At 56.6% G+C, this 18,799-nt stretch overlaps 5 protein-coding genes across 5 annotated transcripts; 4 read left to right on the top strand and 1 right to left on the bottom strand.

Annotated features, from left to right (window-relative positions):
- The first annotated feature begins 180 nt into the window (after positions 1–180).
- Positions 181–2,089, top strand: BJ171DRAFT_455983 (uncharacterized protein). The gene is made up of 6 exons (XM_053108302.1): positions 181–482; positions 653–779; positions 895–1,197; positions 1,320–1,398; positions 1,509–1,711; positions 1,812–2,089. The coding sequence occupies exons 1-6, from the start codon at positions 400–402 to the stop codon at positions 1,887–1,889; spliced, it is 873 nt and encodes a 290-aa protein (XP_052970094.1). The 5' UTR covers positions 181–399; the 3' UTR covers positions 1,890–2,089.
- Positions 2,090–2,135: 46 nt separating this feature from the next.
- BJ171DRAFT_492355 (uncharacterized protein) lies at positions 2,136–4,515 on the top strand (the record flags this gene model as incomplete). The annotated part of the gene is made up of 6 exons (XM_053109815.1): positions 2,136–2,321; positions 2,488–2,628; positions 2,766–2,837; positions 3,016–3,354; positions 3,539–3,962; positions 4,115–4,515. Coding segments are annotated over exons 1-6 (1,132 nt in total), but the record flags the coding sequence as incomplete, so codon positions are not given.
- Positions 4,516–5,924: 1,409 nt separating this feature from the next.
- On the top strand, positions 5,925–8,108 carry BJ171DRAFT_596420 (uncharacterized protein; the record flags this gene model as incomplete). The annotated part of the gene is made up of 3 exons (XM_053114678.1): positions 5,925–6,024; positions 6,402–6,722; positions 6,973–8,108. 3 exons carry the CDS (start codon positions 5,925–5,927, stop codon positions 7,758–7,760), a joined length of 1,209 nt encoding a protein of 402 aa, XP_052970092.1. The 3' UTR covers positions 7,761–8,108.
- A 144-nt stretch (positions 8,109–8,252) lies between these two features.
- Positions 8,253–12,222, top strand: BJ171DRAFT_259476 (uncharacterized protein). The gene is made up of 5 exons (XM_053106767.1): positions 8,253–8,372; positions 8,440–8,485; positions 8,661–9,498; positions 9,575–10,421; positions 10,494–12,222. Exons 1-5 carry the CDS (start codon positions 8,297–8,299, stop codon positions 11,915–11,917), a joined length of 3,231 nt encoding a protein of 1,076 aa, XP_052970091.1. The 5' UTR covers positions 8,253–8,296; the 3' UTR covers positions 11,918–12,222.
- BJ171DRAFT_259478 (uncharacterized protein) lies at positions 12,038–18,747 on the bottom strand. Its single transcript, XM_053106768.1, has 28 exons — positions 18,538–18,747; positions 18,341–18,443; positions 18,166–18,256; positions 17,904–18,016; positions 17,631–17,775; positions 17,460–17,560; positions 17,213–17,300; positions 17,002–17,115; positions 16,868–16,934; positions 16,700–16,767; positions 16,547–16,629; positions 16,306–16,471; positions 16,091–16,157; positions 15,846–15,925; positions 15,210–15,770; positions 15,037–15,120; positions 14,820–14,921; positions 14,620–14,722; positions 14,378–14,446; positions 14,146–14,241; positions 13,948–14,068; positions 13,663–13,762; positions 13,425–13,539; positions 13,279–13,348; positions 13,067–13,176; positions 12,749–12,877; positions 12,398–12,629; positions 12,038–12,222 (listed from the first exon to the last, which is right to left on the bottom strand). The coding sequence occupies exons 1-28, from the start codon at positions 18,713–18,715 to the stop codon at positions 12,159–12,161; spliced, it is 3,420 nt and encodes a 1,139-aa protein (XP_052970090.1). The 5' UTR covers positions 18,716–18,747; the 3' UTR covers positions 12,038–12,158.
- Between the last annotated feature and the right edge of the window lie 52 nt (positions 18,748–18,799).

The raw sequence follows: 18,799 nt of genomic DNA, 5'->3' as shown, positions 1-18,799 counted from the left end.
TGTTGACCGATGGCCAAATTGCGATACGGCGTCCCATCCACCGCCCCGGCAAGTGCCGCATGCACTATCGCCCCAGCTGATGCGCAGCATCTCGTTCTGCCCGCCTTGTCTGGCCAGCAAGCATCGAGATGTGTGCGACCCAGGGCGAGATCCGCCCATCGCATCTTTTTTCGAGTCCCAGGACAAAACCGCCGAGTCCAGCGCCTCTGTCCAACTCCATCGCTCAATCCAAGACCCCTCCCCCGATTTAAAACGGCATCTGGCTCACATCCCAGTCCCAACCCAGTCCCAGTCCCAGTCCCCCAAGTACATATCCCCGCATCCGCATCCAAAGCCAAGAGCCAAGCCCAAGGCCCCATTTGCATCCGGTTCAGCCTCCGCCCGTCCGCCCCGTCCGCCATGATCTCTCAGGAACAAGTCCCGCTTGCCGCGTCCATCGCCGGTGCCATCTCCGTCAGCTGCTGGGTCGTCGTCTACACTCCGTACGTCTCCTGCCGTCTTTATCCTCCGGCTCTGCTGCTGCTGCTGTCGATGAGTTTGCAGAGAGCCGTGTCCGAATCGCTTGCCCACGCCGCTCTAGTCTTGTTCGGCTTGTGGTTGCTCGCTCCGTCTTCCCAGATGTCCTCATTGACGCTCTCCTCCCCAACGCTAGACAAATCTGGGAAAACTACTGCCGGAAATCGACGCAGGGGCTTTCGCTGATGTTCGTCATCATCTGGATGCTCGGCGATTTGTTTAGTCTGATCGGCTCGCTGATGAACAAACTCATCCTGACCGTGGTATGGACGCTTTCTCAACGGCAATGGCAGCGTCGGCCGGACGCACAGCCACTCACAGCCACTCACAGGAGGACTATCGCCCATATGCTTATTCTCGCCGATTTCCCTCCGCTAGTACGGGTTGGCCATCTATTACCTGTTCATGGACGTCATCCTCCTCTGGCAGTACGTCCGCTACCGTCCTGTCAGCAACCCCGTTTTGGTCTCAGCCGACGCTGCTGTGGACGACCGCACTCGGCTGCTGGCAGAGGCTCCTGAGCAGCCCCATCCGAATTACCAGACCAACAATCCATCGGTGCCATCCGGGAGCCATGCTGCTGCCGCTGCCACTCGGACCGCTATTGTCTTGACGGGCCTGGTGTTTTTGTCTCAGTCGGCTGCGACTCCGGGATCAGCGATTTCCGGCAGGGTCTTTGAGGTGAGCGATGCAGCACGGAAGCCGCCGTGGATGCTGGCTTGCACAGCAAACTCGGCCCAACGAGAGCTTTTGTCGGCTTTCTTCAGCCCTTCTGACCCAAGCGTCTCTGCCTCCTGTCCCAGTCGTCGATACTGGAAGACATTCCGGAGGATACCCTGTATATGGCCAACCTCATGGGCTATCTTTCTGCCATTCTCTATGGTATGCGCTCGGCAATCTTTGCGGCAGTTCTTCCATCTGTGTGCACACCGCCGAGCGATCTGCCTTTGTGCTATGCACAGGAAACGGCTGACCCCCAGTGTCTCTCGCAGTTCTCTCTCGGATACCCCAGATCGTCGAGAACTTCAGAAACAAGTCATGCGAGGGTCTCTCCCTCCTCATGTTCCTCTTCAGCACCGTCGGCAACGTCACGTACTGCATGTCGATTCTCCTGGTTTCGCTCGAGCCCGAGTACCTTGCCCGCAATGTGCCTTGGCTCCTCGGCAGCGCCGGAACGCTGCTCTTTGATGGAATTGTAAGTTGTCGATGTCGATGGCGATGCCAATGCTGATGGCGATGCTGATGCCGCATCAGCTGCAACAGAGCTAACGCCGCCATGCACCTCCTCCGCCCAGATCTTTATCCAGTTCTTTGCCTATCGACACCGGCATCGACATGTATCTGTCTCGCCCGCAGAGACAGACTGTGTGTGAGCCAATACCCCAGCTGCGATTCTTCCTGCCCTCTGCTACCACCCGCTGAAACGCTCACCCTTGTCCATACCACCGGCGGCCTGGCAGATCGTTCATCCCGCCTGTGTTGTCAGAGGGGCGTTGTCGTTGAAAATAGATTTTTGAGACTGCATTGCCACCGGCGCTGCCACCGCGTTGTGCGACCCGGTGGGTTGGGCGGGTTTCTGGGGCATGGCCGTTTTTTCACTTGGTGCGGGCGCTCGTTCCCCTCAAGTATCCCTCTTCTTCCGTCGCTCGTCCCGTCGCTGTCGCCCGTCGTTGTCTCCCGTCAGCTCGCCTCCCCTCTCGCCAGTCCATTGCCCGACAATGCCCGCCGAAGAGGATCCCGTCTATCTCGAGAACAACGTCGCCGAGCCTATCCCGGTCCGGCGAACTCGCTCCACTAGAGTGCAGGTAGACCAAAGCGATTTTCCGAAGCGATGCTGTCCAGCCCTGGTGGCTTGGAAGCTGTGTGTTGGTCTTCTGCTTGATCCAGAGTCTTGGCGTTGGCCGAAACTTTGACCGATCGAAGCCATCCCATCCTGACCACCGCCCTGCTTGCAACCTCTGTGGAGTTCAGAGCCCTGGCCGGCGTCCCTCGGGCCTCTACCGCTCCCAGAGCGCAACACCCGTCCCGGACGATGACGACGATGCCAGCCGATCGCGGGACGAGCTGCAGATGAGAAAGAGCATTGCCGACCTCGAAGTTGAGAAAAGCGAGGTACGACGTCCCACGAGCCCATGGCGAACCTGGAGCCGATGTGAGACGCCGAGGATTCATCCGTCGGTGCTGGTCCTAACGCCAACCTCCACCCTCCCCGTCCCATCGAACTCTGTGGCCCTCTGTGCGCACCGCAGCTCCTGAAAGAAATCGAAGAGCAGAGAGAGCAAGCCAAGCTCGCCCAGACACTTGCAGAGGAATGGCGACAGGTGAGGCCCCCGCCCCCACTTTGATCCCAAAGAGAGGGCAAGCTTTCCCTGGCATTTCTCTCGGTCACGGAGATAGCCACCTCCCGATGACCGGCATCCAGCCCCACAGACATACGCTGCTGTCTGCGTCGGCAAACCCTTCTGACCGTCGCTACGATTGACTGTGGTGGCTTTGCAGAAATATCGACAGCTCTCCACGAGCCAAGACGTATCGTCAACCGACCAGCTCACCAAAATCGGCGACCTGGAAGAGCAAATCATCGGCCTCAAGACCAAACTCGTCCAGAAGGACAAGGAGGTGCGGAAGCTCAACGACGCCTACAATAGCCTCGATGCCTCGTACACCGCCGACAAGGAGACTTGGGAGACCAAGCGGAAGGGTCTTGAGAAAACGATCCATGAGCTCCGGGCAGTCAATGCCAACACCAAGGAGGCCCAGATTGCCTTGAACCACGAGCTCGAGGAGCGAGCGCCAAAGACACTGATGCTCAACAACCTGCGTCTGCATAACGAGAAGGTGAGTTGGCGGGGGGAAATCATGATCGCAGCCGACCTTTGGCCAGCGATCGGGCGGGGCTGAGCAGCTCGATGTCCAGACTCGGTGGCGCAACTGTCTGAGGCTGAAGCGGATTGGGTCGACGGGGTATGTTTGCTAACCTTTGACCCTCTGTGTTTCTTTCGTGGTTTGCTCGACTTGAAAGCTGACACGCGATCTGCAGAAGATGCAGGAGGCTCTCGACCACGAACGAGCACTCAATTCTAGCGAATCAGCCAGGACCGAGGCCGAGGAAATTGAGCGATTGCGCGATGCAGTCAACACCTTGGTGATGGAGAAGGAGCAGCTCGAGCAGGAATGCAACTATCTCTCGACCCAGCTTTTGCGCTCCGACAACAGCCTCGCCGGCGAGCTTGCCGGAGCAGACAGTGAACGAAGGAGTATCGAAGATCGGTACGGCCTGCCGAGACTCAAGTCAAAGAGCTCTTCTTCGCATCTTCACCGGCGCCACCATAGTGCCGAGGATCTGCTCAAGTCGTTGCCGAGCGAGCTGCCGCAGGAATCGCTCAACTTGGCAATGGAGCTGCGACAGAAGCACAGGGAAATGGCCGAGAGCAGCGAGCTCGAAAGTGAGTATCAGTCCGACAAGCGCCATGCACCCCTTGGCCGAAAACAGCAGTAGAAATCGGCATCGTGGCGATGAAGGGTCGCAATAGTCGAGATTGTTGGGACCAAGTCCTGTTTGCAGATTGCTAACACCAAACGTCAATCCATCATCCAGAGCTTCGAGCCGAGAATCTGTCGCTAGTGAAGTTCCTGGTGGCCACGCTGGATTCTGTCAGGATGCTAAAGTAGAGGGCTGTGCCTACAAATACGAAAGGCGTCCATTTTCGACAGAGCCGAATCCAGCTGGCCCACCCGCTCTCCCTTTCGATGAACCAAGCAATCACCGAACCATGGGCAAAGCATATGCGTCGGTTGGTCCAAAACACAAAGATCAACTTGCATCGTTGCCACAAACAGCGATACAGATCAATCTTGAATTGAGCAACTCTTCCTTGGATATCTTCACGTGCCTACATTTGTATTTTTTTTAAACATTCGAAAGCGCTCAAAAGGGAGGGTCCCCTGTCGACGTCCAGAGCATCTGGATCATGAATACACCACAATGTCTATACACCACGTTCATCGATGCGATGGCAACTCGCTGGGAGGACTCGTGGTGTCCGGTAGTATGATCCGCGGTGACAGAATGCCTTTGGCTGTTGGGATGTCGAGAGAATTGACAAAGGAAGTGGCAAGCACTTCCGATGGATACTCCTGAACCATGACCACAACGTGGAGGCAGCTGGCGAGCGAGTGCGACTGAAACGACGATGCACTCTCGAAACAGGCCGGATGCTCAGGATCCGGTTGATGAAACCAAATGATGTTCCCTCGCCGCATGGAGCCAAATGATGTTCCCTCACTGCATGGATCAACACCGAGAGCATCTCAGTCATGAAGCACTATCATGCAAAGCAATTCACACACCACAGCACAACACAGCAAAACACACCACACCACAACACACACCACAGCACCTCCCGCCATGCACCCCCACGGCGACTCGATGGCGGGTTGTTGGGGGTCTGGCCCAACAACCAACACCAGGGTCGTTGGTCTCAGGGACCGGATCCACAAAGCCAGCCCGCCGCTGTGCTTCTGTCGCCCGTTTGGCACTCCGTCTCAAGCAGGCAGGCGATGCCGACAGTGCCCGGAAATCGACAGTCGCAAGTCGACAACAGAGCATTGCCAAGGATGCAGCCACTGTTGATAATACCACACACCACAGATCGCAGATCACAGATCACACACCACAGATCACAGATCACAGCCATCGAGGCTCCACCGCAGCACCCTGGCCAGGGACCAAGCTGTCCACCACCACCTGATGCCTCGAGCCACCTCATTGTCCCTCGTGAGTTGGCTCGCTGGTGGCCGCTCGATGGTGGCCGCTCAATGCCAACTCTCGGCGTCATGCGTCTTTGTTGTTGTTGATGTTGTTGTTGGTGGCTGGCTCCCGCCGACTCTGGACCATCGATGCGGAGCATGTCGGCGATCGTCCCGAGACAACTGCTGTGACTGCTGCGATTGATGCGATTGATGCGATTGATGCGATTGATGCGGTTGATGCGGTTGATGCGGACTGGCACTCGGCTGCAGCTATAAAACCCTTGCAGCGACCTCGGACTCGGCATCCTGCAACCTGCTCGACATCCCACAATCTGCTCGGCATCCTGCAACCTGCTCGACATCCCACAATCTGCTCGGCATCCTGCAACCTGCTCGACATCCCGCAATCTGCTCGACATCCCGCAATCTGCTCGACATCCCATTTGACCCACCCAACGCTACCTGCTGGACGCTACCCACCTGACACTACCCGACTGGCCCTGTCCGATCCCACGATCTCACATCTCACATCTCACATCCCGTATCCCGCATCCCGCATCTCACATCCCGCATCCCATATCTCACATTCCGCCCTCATCCAGTCTCGCGGAATCATGATCGGCTCCGCCTCCTCGGTCTGCTCCGTCCTGCTCGCCATGGCGCTGCTTGCACCGGCTCGCGCCGAGACCTATGCGCCTTGCTCGCCCACGGTCTCCACTGCCTTTGTTCTATATCTCTCGGGCGATGCGAGCACCTGTAAGTTGAGTGCGGTGGTGGATGTCCTTGGGGTGTGTGAGAACAGGCGCGGCCGACGATTGAGACAATTGCAGCTTGGTTGTGGTGCAGTGTCTGCTCGACTTGGCCCGGAGGGCGAACAGATGCATCGATGCAATCGCACATTGGTGCAGCCATGCATTGGTGCAGTCGCGGGCTGGTATGTTCGCACATGTATGGCCACCACTCTGCTCACCGATGCATCGACTCTGCCCATCCCTGCACCTCACCCCTGCACCTCACCCCTGCACCTCACCCCTGCACCTCACCCCTGCACCTCACCCCTGCACCTCACCCCTGCACCTCACCCCTGCACTTCACACCTCACACCTCCTGTTGCCGCCGCGCTGTCGGCCCAGCCACCTCCTCGATCGTTTACGCATCCGGCTCCATCCAGGCCGTCAACTACGAGTACTCCTGGAGCACGTCCGTCACCCCTCTCGTCTCAAAGATCCTGGACATTTACATCTGGTCGAGCGACCCGACCGAGACCTCCCCCATTCGTGTCTCGCATCATCCGTTCGAGCCCAGCTCGTTCATCAACTCGGGGATCACCTCCCCCAGCGAGGGAACTGTCGCCGTCAATATTCCTCAGCCGCCCACCACCGGCGGCCCGCTCTACTTCCATGTCGCCCTTCAGACCTCGGACGGCCAGACCTGCTACGTGGCGTCGGCTGAATGTAAGTTTTTGCAGGACGAAGCACCGGCCGGTCGCCGATGATGCAGAGCAGCAGTTTGGTTTCCAGGATCCGCTGTGGCTCGACTGCACTCTGGACTGCACCCTGGACTGCACTCTGGAATCCACTCTGGGGGTCGCCAGTCCATGACTTGCGTGTATCGACGATGCACAAAGGAACACCGGGTTTGCTAATCCTGTCGAATCGCCACTTCGCCTCACAACATCACACGGTCCCGTCCTCGTCCTCGCAGCCTTCACCATCGCATCGTCCCAGCAAGCCTGCACAAACGGCTACTACACGTGCTCCAACTCGCAGCAGTATCTCCAGTGCATGAACAATGCCTGGGTCGGTGCCATCACCTGTCCGAGCTCGACATACTGCAATGTGGCTGCTGGCGTGACATCCACCTATCCTTGCATCAGCACCGGCCAAGGCGGCATCACCCCCAACCCTGCTCCTGGAACCCTGTGCTCCTCGCTTGGATCGTACTACTGCGTCGGCGGCAGCGAGTACTTTTACTGCTCAGCCACCACCTCGGTCTCCACTCCGATCGTGACGGGTCCGTTCACCTGCTTGGCCTCGACCTCTTGCACTCCGGGATACTCGTGGACTCCTCCGTGCGCTTCGCAGCAGGGCAGCACCACCCCGGTCACGACCTCGACATGCTCGCCCAACGAGTATCTCTGCTTGACCAACAAAATCGTCCAGTCGTGCGGTGCCTATGGACAGTGGAACACTCCCGTATCGTGCTCGAGCTCGGCTTGGTGCGGCACCACCGTGCCAGCCGGATACCAGTCATGCGTTCCTTCTGGGGGCATCGTCGTGTCTGGATATGGATCCAGCGTCTGCAACACCAACCAGTTCCTGTGCGGACCTGCCGGGGCCGACGGGCTCTCGCACACTTTCTACCAGTGTGCTCAAAACAACGCTGGATGGTCATTCATGACCCAGAGCCAGAGCTGTGCTGCCGGAACCTATTGCCCAACACCACTGACTGTGGTCTCCAACACCAACAACCCATGCCAGGCCACGCCCTGATCGTGCAATCCGCCTCGCTGTCTGCCTCGCTGTCTGCTTCCATGCGCACTTGCTCACGCCCATCCATCTTTCATCCTGACCTGGCCTGGACCTGACACCGACATTGTATGAATCTGGCGCGAACCCAACCTGGATCTGGCACAATCTGATGCAGACATAGCATCGGATCTGCTTGGTACCCGCCATTCCTTCCTGATCACCAATCTTCTCTGACCATTCAGTTTTCTTGAGCATGTCGTTTGCTTGGCCATCCGCGCGGCTGACCCTGGCTGGTCCTGACTGGCCCTGGCTGGCTCGGCATGTTTTGCACCCATTTTGATCCGAGACCTGGCACTCTTCCAATACAACACAATCCCTTGAATCCCATTTCGCTTTCGCCCGCCACAGCTGTGCCTCTTCCGACCAATCATTGGGTTGCTCGCGTGCTCAGCCTCCCTTCCAGAAGCTTTCCTTCTCGGGCTCGTCCTTCTGCCTCACTCTCCAGCTCGTTGTCCTCATCCGTGTCTCCCCCTTCACCTTGGTCCAGTCTCACAGGCATGGCCCCACTCTGGCCTGCTGGTCTCGTCCTGGCTGCCCTGGCCACCCTCGTCCACTCGACTGGCCTCCATAAAAGTAAGGGCTGGCGCGGCTGATGTCCACCTCGCAGTCCGGCTCGACTCACCCTCCCTCCCCACTTCAGGACAGCTCCAACCAGATGAGCTTCTCGGACTTCCGACCTGGCAATGGTTTGTCCCCCGAGTGATTGACACCTCTCCCATTTCGCTATCCTCTCCACTCCGCAACTTCCTTCTCTGACATGAGTCAGCCACCTCTCCCCTTGGTTGCTCCTCGACAGCCTGCCTGCTTTCGCTCCAACTCATCTCCAGCCCATCTCCCTGTCCATCCACAATGAATCCTCAGGAATGCTGACGGTTTCTCCATCGACAAGTTTGATACACATGTCCTGCAGTCCCCTGTGTTTCAGAACCTCGACCCCTCCTTCATGACGCACGGCTCCAGTTATGACTGGGTAACATCCGATGTTCACGAGCACACCGTCATCCGCATTCGTCCCCAAATCAACGGCATCCGTGTTCATGGCGCCGAACGCATCTTCTCGTTCCACCGCCCTTCCGGGCAATGGTCAAGCGTTGAAATTGGCCATCATCTCCATCGCGAGCACAATAGGCCCTTGGGGTCAACACTTGCTGCCAGGGCCAGCGGCGACGACTTTGACCTCTCGGCTGATGAAGCTCTCGCCTTTGCTCGCGCCCACACCTTCCATCGCTCCACGGGGATCAGCGGCTATTCGGCCGAAAAGCTGTATTTCGCCGACAGCGTGTCGGGCGATCTTGTGCCATGCTGGAAGATCATTGACTTGGCGGAGCCGTCTCCTTCTCGCAAGATCCGATGGGTTGATGCCCGGACAGGCAACATCCTTGCGACTCTCTCGACAGCGACCCACGACCAGGGCCTGGTATATCCAGAGCCCAACATGGTTCAACTAGGCACGCCGGCGACGCAGCTGGCCCTTCGTGATGTTCAGTCGCCTACGCAGTATAACGGTGGATTGGGTATCGTTGGGGCTGACTTCCGAAGCTTCAATACCTGCTTCCGATATGGCTGTTTCAACCAAACCGCAGGCACAGCCAACGGAAACTGCACCGAAGATTACTCGTACTGCTCCAACGCCACGAGCAACTATGCAACGCGGCCGTACTACTTCACTACAGATGGCAGATACCTCGACTATTACAGAGTAAGGCTTGCGGATTGTGGTCGCTCCTGCTGGTGGCTCGCCATTAATGCTGGTCGACCATTCCCATCTGGTGCAGGATTGGGAAGCGGATGGCTATGTCGATGGCAATATCCACATGCTCTGGACCGAGGCTCCTGTGTTTGCCCCCAATCTGAAGCAGCCCGACAACAAGATCTGGGGCACAGATGTCGACTTTACCCAGACCGATGTCAGCCGCTACCTCAACTTTGTGGAGCTGCAGGCGTACTACTACTTCACCGAGCATGTCGCCTTCATGCGCAACCTGCTCCAGAGCCCCAACCTCTGTCTCGTCGGAACGGGCGCAAATTGCACCCAGATGGATCCTGTCACCAATCGCACGGCCACTCACTGGGACAAACCGATGCGATTCGTGGTTAATTACCAGTCGATGCAGACCGCGCCTGGCCCGGACGACACATACGATGACTTCTTGACCCAGCTGTCGAAAGGACTTGGCAAAAATGACAGCGCTCCGATCGTGTTCTACAACTCGACATCGTACGAAGACGCCTTCTTTTCCAATTCACAGTTCCAGTCACTTATCAACGATACTGACTTCCGCGACTGTTCAAACGGAAGCTGCGTCTCGATTATGGAGTCGCCGTTCGACTACTTTGCGTTTGGCCTCAACTCGATGTACTCCTGGGCGCTCGCGGACTGCACCGTCTTCCATGAGCTGACGCACGCCTTCGTTGCCAAGTTTGTCCCGGATCTGCCAAGCTACATCTACGGCAGCAAAGGGCTGATGAGTGACCCAGGTGCTCTCAACGAAGGTTGGGCCGACTACTTTGCGGCCATTCACTGCAACCGACCGGATTTTCGTACCCAGTACAACGGCCGTCCCTATCGCTCCGTCATCAACGACATGACATGCGCCGATATGGTCGGCGAGATCCATGCGGGTGAGCCACCTTGTCTGAAAGTGTGCTGCACCAAGGCTCCAGCTTCGCAATAACCATTATCTCGCTCCTCAGACAGCGGCGTGTTCTCCGGAGCGCTCTGGGAGATTCGCTCAAATATTCCCCAGCTCATCTCCGGCAACGCTACCGACAACCAAATGCGCTTTGATCGACTTGTCCTGCACGCCCTGGCGCTTGCAACCATCACAGAAACGTTTACGGCGCAGTTCACCAAGATCCAGTCACTCGTCGAGCAGGACGCAATCCTGTCCCCGCTGAAGGCCCTCTCGCTCTCCATCTTTGAAACACGGGAACTCAACTGCACCCGTGTGATGGCATATACCGAGGCCAACGACTCGACCTACACCCTGCCCGATGCCCGCACGACTTCGCGCAACGTCTCGACCCCACCTTCACAGATGTACATCAGTCCGCGCCCCTCAGACTGGAGAGCAACGATTTTTTGGATGCAGCTGTTCAACTCCCCATTTCTTGGTCCACTGACCAGCGGCTTTGCCGCCGTTCCGCTCCGGTACGCTGTATCCTACGGGTGCCCGATATTTTCGTTCGCCAACGACTCCCTCTATGCGGACTGTTCGCACGACAACACGACCTCTCCGTGTGCGGGATACGACAATAGCAACATCCAGTGGCACTCGGCGATCTACAATAACGACACCAAGGACGGCAGGATCGACATCGCCTTTGCCCCTGCGTCATGCAATCGGATCTATGTCTGGGTCTCGCACCAGATTCCTGCCCCAATCACGTTGTACTCAACCAATCTGACCTACATGGGCTGGCATCGGATCTGGCTCTGGACCCTGGTTCTATTCGGACTCATCGAGTTTGCGGTTCTGCTTAGCCTCTTGGTGTACTCGACCGTCTACGGGTTGAAGCGGTGTTTATCGGCAAGGTCGCGCAAGCCAAAAAGCGAGCCGGTGGAGCTGCTCCCGGTTCCGGATGACCTCGGCGGACGAGATATCAGCCGCGAGGCACTGGTGACGCCAGTTATCAGCGAGCCCGTGAGCAACAGTGGTCGATACGCGTTCTGGACCAAGCCGAGGCAGCGCAACCCAGCTCGTCGCGGGATGTGGATCTGGATTGGCATTATGTTCCTTGGAGACGCCTTGTTTCTGGCCATGACAGCATTTGGGCTTGTGGCCATCTACTATCCTCCGTGGCGCCCGCCGCTCGCATGGGCCCTGTTCATCCCGATCTACGCTGCCGTGGTGATCGACCTTGGCATGCTCTTCCTTGGGCAGAAGCGGCTCTGGAACGACCTCGAGCTGCCCCCGAGACTTTCGACGGTTCGTCGCGTTTGGCTCATCGCTGATGCCTCCGCGGTGGTCTTTACGACCCTTGGAATGACGCTGGTGGTCCTCTCGACTGCTGGCGTTGCTCTCCATGCTGTTGTCTATTGTATGTTTTTGGCATCGATGCTGGGACGATCGGCCGCTGCGAATCTGTGGTTTATCACCATGCTTACGCAGACCTGACATCAGAGTTTCGAGCCGATGTAACAACCGCAACTGCCAAAGGCTCTCCAGAGCCACTACATGGCAAGAGCACGGCCCAGGGGGCTTCAGAGAGAATGGTCTGTTTCGTGATATTGAATATACGAGCCGCCCTGAACTGGTCGTACAAATATCACCGCAAGCCAAATACGTCTGCTGCCTCGGTTGCTGCGGCAGGCTGCGAACTTGAGATCAGATCATTAGCTTCGATGCAGCAAGCAGGCTACTGGGGAAGGGCGAGGAATTGCAGTCCAAACCCGACGGCCGCCACTTGCACATCATCCGGGCTAGTTACACGCCGAATGGGGGGAGGGAACTGGATTAGAATGGTATATCGATCGGTAGCTGCGGTCCACACTTGCGATTGTCTGCTCCATGCGATCGGATGCGTGCAGCAACATCGAGTCGCAGCCCACGACAATATCGGCTCTGCGCCGGTCCACTGAGCATGACTATACGTACCCCCGTGTAAGCACGTCCATATCCGTGACATCGGCGATATCAAGATAAGTCGACTGGACCAAGTCGAGGGTGAACACATTTGCCGCTCTTGTGGGTTGCCAGAGCTGCCGGTTTGTCTCGGGAAGCGTTATTGGATCGCCAAGCCCGTCTGACGCATTGTGCCCTGACCAGACGTTGAGTCGCTGGTCGGTCGAGCAGGAAAGCAGAACCGTCGGACTCTGAAGATGGACACCTGCAGAATCGAAAGAGCGAGTCGATGCCAAATGGTTATCGCGTGGCCGCCATTACGCTTGACCACTTTCACATTGCCACAGCTCCAAAGCCACCCGAGCAACAGGAGTGCGTGCCTACCGGTGACTTGCGAGCCATGCGCGCTACTCGCATAGCCGAGGCTGACCAAATCAAAGCCTTCTCGGACAAGTGACAGGTGGCACAGCGTGAGGGAGTTGTCCTCTCCGCCTGTGGCAACGTAGATGGAATCTAAAACCAGAAGCGATCGGGTTGGTATCGATGCCATGCTCAAGACGCACCGTTTCTGGCCACACTCCAATTAGAGTCGACTAACACGTAGTGTCAGTCTGGCCTCAGACTCGCTGGCAAGCTGCGTCGATGCGTGCCACTTGGTGGATTCGCTGCTCTGCATGGAAGGAATGCCCACCAACAACCTACCTGCTGCGATCAAGGTGTGCATCGCGTTGATCCCAGACTGCTGCACGCTGACTGACAAGGATGGCCGGCCGAGATCGATTGAGACTGGATCTCGATCAGGGTTCCGAAGCCTGAGCAGTAGCATTCGAGCAGAAGTCCGACGTAACGACTGTCAATACCCGGAGCTTGGCCTCAGGTTGCATGTTTGTAGACATGATCCGCGTAATCCTTACCCTTCGACCAAGTTCGTGAGGTGCCAGCAGGCCAGCACGCCGTCCGTTCCTCCAGAGAACATGAACGCATCTGTGGAGACAGAGATCAGGCATTGTTCACCACAAAGTCGGGCCATGGGATATTCGTGCAGGGGAGACCGACATACCCAATCTTCCCAAGTTGCAAACGAGCTGGAGATTGACTTTGAGAACACAACGGCCATGGAACATGGACTCGGCGACCATAGAGAATGCGGATGTTTGTTCATCAAAGCACCAAACCTGTGAAAGAAAAAAAACATGGAGCAGATATCAGGCGGCTGTCTGCTGGTGGTGCCGGTGAGGTTCATCTGCATGGGCGACTCCGGACAGCCACGACAACTCCATCTGGCGATCAAGACGTACCCGCACGTAGGCGTCTGAGTATGCCCCGGCGACCAGGTGCAAGCTTGTGTGCGGGATGTGGACGACGGAGACATCCATGATGCGCGTTTCGAATATGTGACTGCAGAGAAAGTGGGTTCGGAGAGGGACGGGATTATCATCGTGGCAGAGGTCAGCGCCATTCATAAGATTCCTCTGTGTCAGATCAAAAACCAGCCCAGCCTAACACTCGCGCGTATTCAACGGCACGAAGTTGTCAGCGTCCACGATGGTGGAAATCCCCGTCGATACAAATACTGCACTTGCCTTGTGCGCGGAGCGGATGCCCATTCAACACAGCTCACGCTTTCCAGCTCCAGTCCGATCGAGAGTTTCCAACATCTCAGTTCCTCACGCGCACCGGCTGTAAACAGCACAAGCTGGCCGTCTTTGGACAATGGCTCGTTAGGTGCCACTGGGTCGCAACTATTGCTCCGCGGCTGGACTCTGCATCGACCGACTTACTGGTTCCAGTTGACAGCGCGGCTCCTCGAACTACAGAGAGATGCTTGCGAACCGTCAGCAGCCGCTCCAGGTCCTGCGAATGAACCAGGGGATTATCTGCGCGGGCCATTGGACAAAACGCACGGTCAGTTGGCGAGGCAATCCTGGTGGATGTTGCGGAGCAAGGAACAAGCTGGGTTGAGCACAGCTCGACACATGCGGTTGATTTGATTGCGAGTCTGTCCGCACTGACATTTGTAGAATCTGAGCTCGCCTTCTTCGCCAGAGGTCATGACAATGCTTCGCCCTTGCGTGTCCGAGCCTGATCAAGGAGGACAGTTCCCGAGTCAATGTGTCGCCCACCGTGATAGTGTGGCAGAGCCTTTGGCGGGCACTCTTGTGTACAAGCCTCCATATTCCGACTCCCAGGGATATGGATATTAACCGGAAAGCGCCTGCAGTGGCCATGGCGCTCCCAACCCAGCTACTGCTTACTGATAAACTTGACCACGCGAGACTCCATTCCGTGATAGTTCTTTTGCAGTTCTGGGTGCGAAAACCTTGGGATGCGATTGTCCTTGCGGATCAGCGACACAACCTGCAAGGGAGCACGTCAAGCCAAACGTAAATCACAACGCCCTGGGGTGCTCGCGTGAGGCGGGATGGGCTCTCTTAGAGCGGCGTCTTCAACTTACCCTGTCCTTGCGGTAGAACGAGAAGGACATGCTCGCAAGGGTGGCATCGACTGCAGCAAAATCCCATCGCCGATTTCCGCCGCCACAGTCAACTGCTAGAAGCTGCTCCCATGCGATTGATTCAAGTGGTCAGTGAGCTGCCCAGGTACGCTGCACAGATATGCTGCCCAGGTACGCTGCACTCTGCCATTGACATTGCTCTACCAGAGCACCATACCTGGCATTTCTTGGTTTCGTTATAAACAAAGTAGTGTCCGTCAAAAAATCCACCCAGTAGAATCTGTCCGTCGTAGGAGTAGATCTGTTGCCGGTCCCGGCAGAGCTGTTAGACCGGGTCGGGACTTTGACCAAGCGATCCGGCTGCACGAACGTAGCTAGACGTTGACCTGCCTTTTCAACCCAGCCCTTGGTGATCTTGCGTCGTATCAAGCGCTCCATAACCCAGCCACTGGCGGCTCCATCCGGCGCTTCGTTCTCGACACCGTCGGCTTCTTCGGCGGACGAGTCCATGTCTGAAGCGACTTCATTTGCGCCATCGTTGTCCTCCTCGACCTCCATCACGTCGTCGTCGCTGTCGGTGCTCTGTCGACGCAGACTAAAGACACAATACATGCCATCTCGGCCAGCGGTCGAGACAAGAATCTCGCTCTTCCGGGTGCGGAGGCCACCTCCGTGCTCTCGGTCGTCAAAGTGTATTCCCGAGATTGTCATTCGCTTGTGCACTCGACGGAGGACAATCGAGGCCGGGATATGCCGTTTTGTGTCTGACTTGGCCACCTCGGCATAGCCAGTATCCCACGAGATGATTTGAAGGGCGGCCACGGCTCTCGTGTCAAACATCGCCACGGCACCGCTCCGCGAACCCGCAACTACGACTTGGTGAACCCACGAGTATGCGAGCCCAGTGACGATGAAATGCGACGGCAGGAGAATGGTTCCGTGGAAGCCGATCTGCATGCATTCACTGGTTAGCCAGCTATCGATTGCGGATGAGCAGACCTGCGGGTGTTCATGTTCAAATCTTACCTCGGTCGGTGCGAGGAGCGAAAACGAGAGCCACTGGTATTCTTGAGACTTGGACTCGGATGGGGTGAAAATATGAAAGTCTTGATGCAAACATGGGTCAATATCGAATCAGCTCAAGGCGACGGCGGGGGGGGGTTAGTGAAGCACAGGCCGCAATTGATATGGCTGGCAAATAGGAACTGTTCGCGAACTCCAGACCCGGGGCCATCATTGACATGGCTGTGAACCTGCACCGAAACTCTTACCGGTGCTCGACGATGCTTCGATGAAAATATCAGAGATCTTCCCATGATGAACTTTGATTTTCACGGGCTGCAAGCCATCATCATCGCCAGCAGAGACGAGTGAGTCAGAGTAATTCAAAGCCACCCCATCGAAGCCGGCATCGCTGACTACCTGCATTGAGCGAGCTACCTGTCCTCCCTCGGCATATATGCCGCCGATAGCCGTCAGAACCCACCTGAAATGAATTGTCCAGGCTCAGGATCAGCAGATCGCCGACGATATTTCCGGCAACTACAATCTTTCCACACTTTGAAGGATATACGACAGAGTATTTTTCAAATCCCGGGTCCCGGTAGAGCAGTCCAAAAGTCCCTGCGGATTGATCATTCAGCAGGATGTGCCTGGACCAAAGCAGCATCGAGTTAGTGCGCTGGTAGAAGAGAGCCAATGCATTTACTTCAAGCATTCACACTTACCCTGAGATCGTCGAGGCAACAAGCAGGGATGGAGACACAATCGAAAAGTGCTTGATGATATCCGCGACAGGGAGCGCTGTCGTCTGTTGCAGCACATGGTTAGGGTGGTGAGGAGTAGCGCACGTATTGCAGTGGCAAGTGATCGTTGCTTACCGCCGAGCCCTCGTCGATTCCGGGCAGATTCAGCGGAAGTTCTGTTGTCACAAGATCGCCCTCGTTTCCTGGATCGGTAGACGATCAACAATGAGTATGAGATGGCTGGGCGGCGTCCTCCATTCCTCGGCACATACATGTACATATTCGATGTATCGAGGTCCTTACCTTTCAGGTGCATGTCCAGCCCTTCAAGATCCCATAGACGAATACCACAGTCACCACCGCCCGTTACCTGGTCGAACAGCAGCATCAGTACCGATGCCCAACTGCCACTGCTATACAAGGCCAAGTATACTTACGACCGTGGCGCTGTCGGGGCTGACATCCATGCTCCATATGTTTTTGCCTTCGTGGCCTTCCCAGCAGCAGAGACACTCCTGCGTCTTCAAGTCCCAGACCCGGCATGTTGCATCCTTGTGCACGATGTTGTTGATTCAATATGGGGCACAGATCGGCTTGCTGCTCCCAGCGACTGAGCAGGAGCTTCGATCGATCGCCATGTCAACCTACCTCGGCAACACTGACAACCCGATTGGTGCCGAGAATGCGGCAGTCCCATATTCTGGAATGGTGGCCGTATAGCACAGTTGCTGGGGTGCTGTGATGGAACAGCTGCTTCAGCAAACATGGCTCCACCGACGCACAACCGACAACGATTCAACAAAGGCGGGCATCCTATGAACATTTGTGCGAGCCGTATCTGGACTCCCAGCATCGCGCGATCCACCGACAGCAAAGGGACTCCGATCGAACGTACTTGGTGCCAAAATCCGTCTGCCACACCCGAATGGTTCGATCATCGGACCCAGATGCTACCAGCGTGCCATCCTTGTTGAAGCGCACCACAAATATGACGCCCTAGAACAGATTCTGCAACATCAGTAAGGCAAGTACCGATAGATTCGCAAAACGAAAGCGCTTTACGAACCTCATGACCAACGAGACTCTTGCCAACTCTGCCATCGCCGTCATCCTTCTTGTCAAAGATGTTCCAGAGGAGAACTTGATTGAATACAGTGCCGTACGCAAGAAGCACCTGGCCCCACTGATTGCCAAAGAACTTTGCCGCATACCTATCCAGCGACGCAACAATGGGTGAGCACGAAGCGTGCCGGCATATGAGGTCCGCCAACGACTGGTCAACATTCTTGGTGATGTCAGCGCGGAGCGAAATGCATCGAATTGGATGCAACAAACTCACAGAATGCACCGCTCTTCGCACTGGACAGTGTAGATGAGACTCCTGGTCCTAAAGTTCCAAATCTCCACAAAGGTGTGGGCAAAGGCGATTGCTACGGTGGCCTCGGAGGGAGACTGAGAACGGATATGAGTCAATGCGCTGTCCTGTCGCATGCTGCCGGAGTCGGCCAATGAGCAGTGGGATACGTTGCATGGACTGTCGGGTTGCATGAACTGCCGAGTTGCATGGGCTGCCGAGTCGCCCTCCATCAGTCAGATACAACATGTGTGCTGTCGGTTGTGATCCACTGAACATCCTTGATCCAGTCCCGGAACTCGTCGAAGGTCGAGACAATCTCCATGGCGGTGCAGACGCTGAGAGATATAGAGACGCAAACATCAGGATGTGCAAGTCGGCGGTATTCGGGAGTTTGTAAATACATGCAGGGAAGATAGTACCCTCCGGCAATCGTGAGACGGATGATCTGTGCTTGCTTGGCTCCATAGACGATCACTCGGGCGGCCCCAGAGTCAGCATCGGGGCACCAGGAATTGTCGGGATCTGCGAGAGAGATCCGGCTGTCAGACATGGAGGTGTCTCTGCGGCTGCGATGCCACAAGGTTCGTCGGAATTCACTATAGGCTGGCATACGCACGAAGGACAATTCCGTGGATTCTTGCGGCCTTGAGCACGGTTTGGCAGCGCAGCGTCGCATTGCTGTCGATGTCAAAGATCTTGAGCACCGGTCCGACTCCTGCCAGCACCAGCCGGGGAGTCAGGAAGCACAGCGAGGTGACCTGGGTGAAGAGGGCCTTTTTCTCGAATGGCAGCATCTGCAAACGCACTTATCCCGCTGCAGCAGGACAGATCGGGTGGAGGTCGAGAAGCAGGACCGAATCTGATCTGGCCAGCGATCC

Source organism: Polychytrium aggregatum, assembly GCF_025602895.1.
Source record: "Polychytrium aggregatum strain JEL109 chromosome Unknown BJ171scaffold_6, whole genome shotgun sequence".
NCBI classification, from domain to species: domain Eukaryota; kingdom Fungi; phylum Chytridiomycota; class Chytridiomycetes; order Polychytriales; genus Polychytrium; species Polychytrium aggregatum.
This window is presented reverse-complemented; position numbering and strand designations above follow the sequence as displayed.

Bases quoted from the DNA above. Each gene is read 5' to 3' on its own strand.
- BJ171DRAFT_259476 (XM_053106767.1), top strand. From the start codon at position 8,297: ATGGCCCCACTCTGGCCTGCTGGTCTCGTCCTGGCTGCCCTGGCCACC. The intron at 8,373-8,439 runs GTAAGGGCTGGC...TCCCCACTTCAG, and splicing joins CTCGACTGGCCTCCATAAAA to GACAGCTCCAACCAGATGAG. The intron at 10,422-10,493 runs GTGAGCCACCTT...CTCGCTCCTCAG, and splicing joins GGTCGGCGAGATCCATGCGG to ACAGCGGCGTGTTCTCCGGA.
- BJ171DRAFT_259478 (XM_053106768.1), bottom strand. From the start codon at position 18,715: ATGCTGCCATTCGAGAAAAAGGCCCTCTTCACCCAGGTCACCTCGCTG. The intron at 17,776-17,903 runs GTGAGTTTGTTG...GTCGCTGGATAG, and splicing joins TGCGAAGAGCGGTGCATTCT to GTATGCGGCAAAGTTCTTTG. The intron at 13,763-13,947 runs GCAAGTGCAGTA...CTTTCTCTGCAG, and splicing joins GCATCCGCTCCGCGCACAAG to TCACATATTCGAAACGCGCA.
- BJ171DRAFT_455983 (XM_053108302.1), top strand. From the start codon at position 400: ATGATCTCTCAGGAACAAGTCCCGCTTGCCGCGTCCATCGCCGGTGCC. The intron at 1,198-1,319 runs GTGAGCGATGCA...CTCCTGTCCCAG, and splicing joins TTTCCGGCAGGGTCTTTGAG to TCGTCGATACTGGAAGACAT. The intron at 1,399-1,508 runs GTATGCGCTCGG...TGTCTCTCGCAG, and splicing joins TCTTTCTGCCATTCTCTATG to TTCTCTCTCGGATACCCCAG.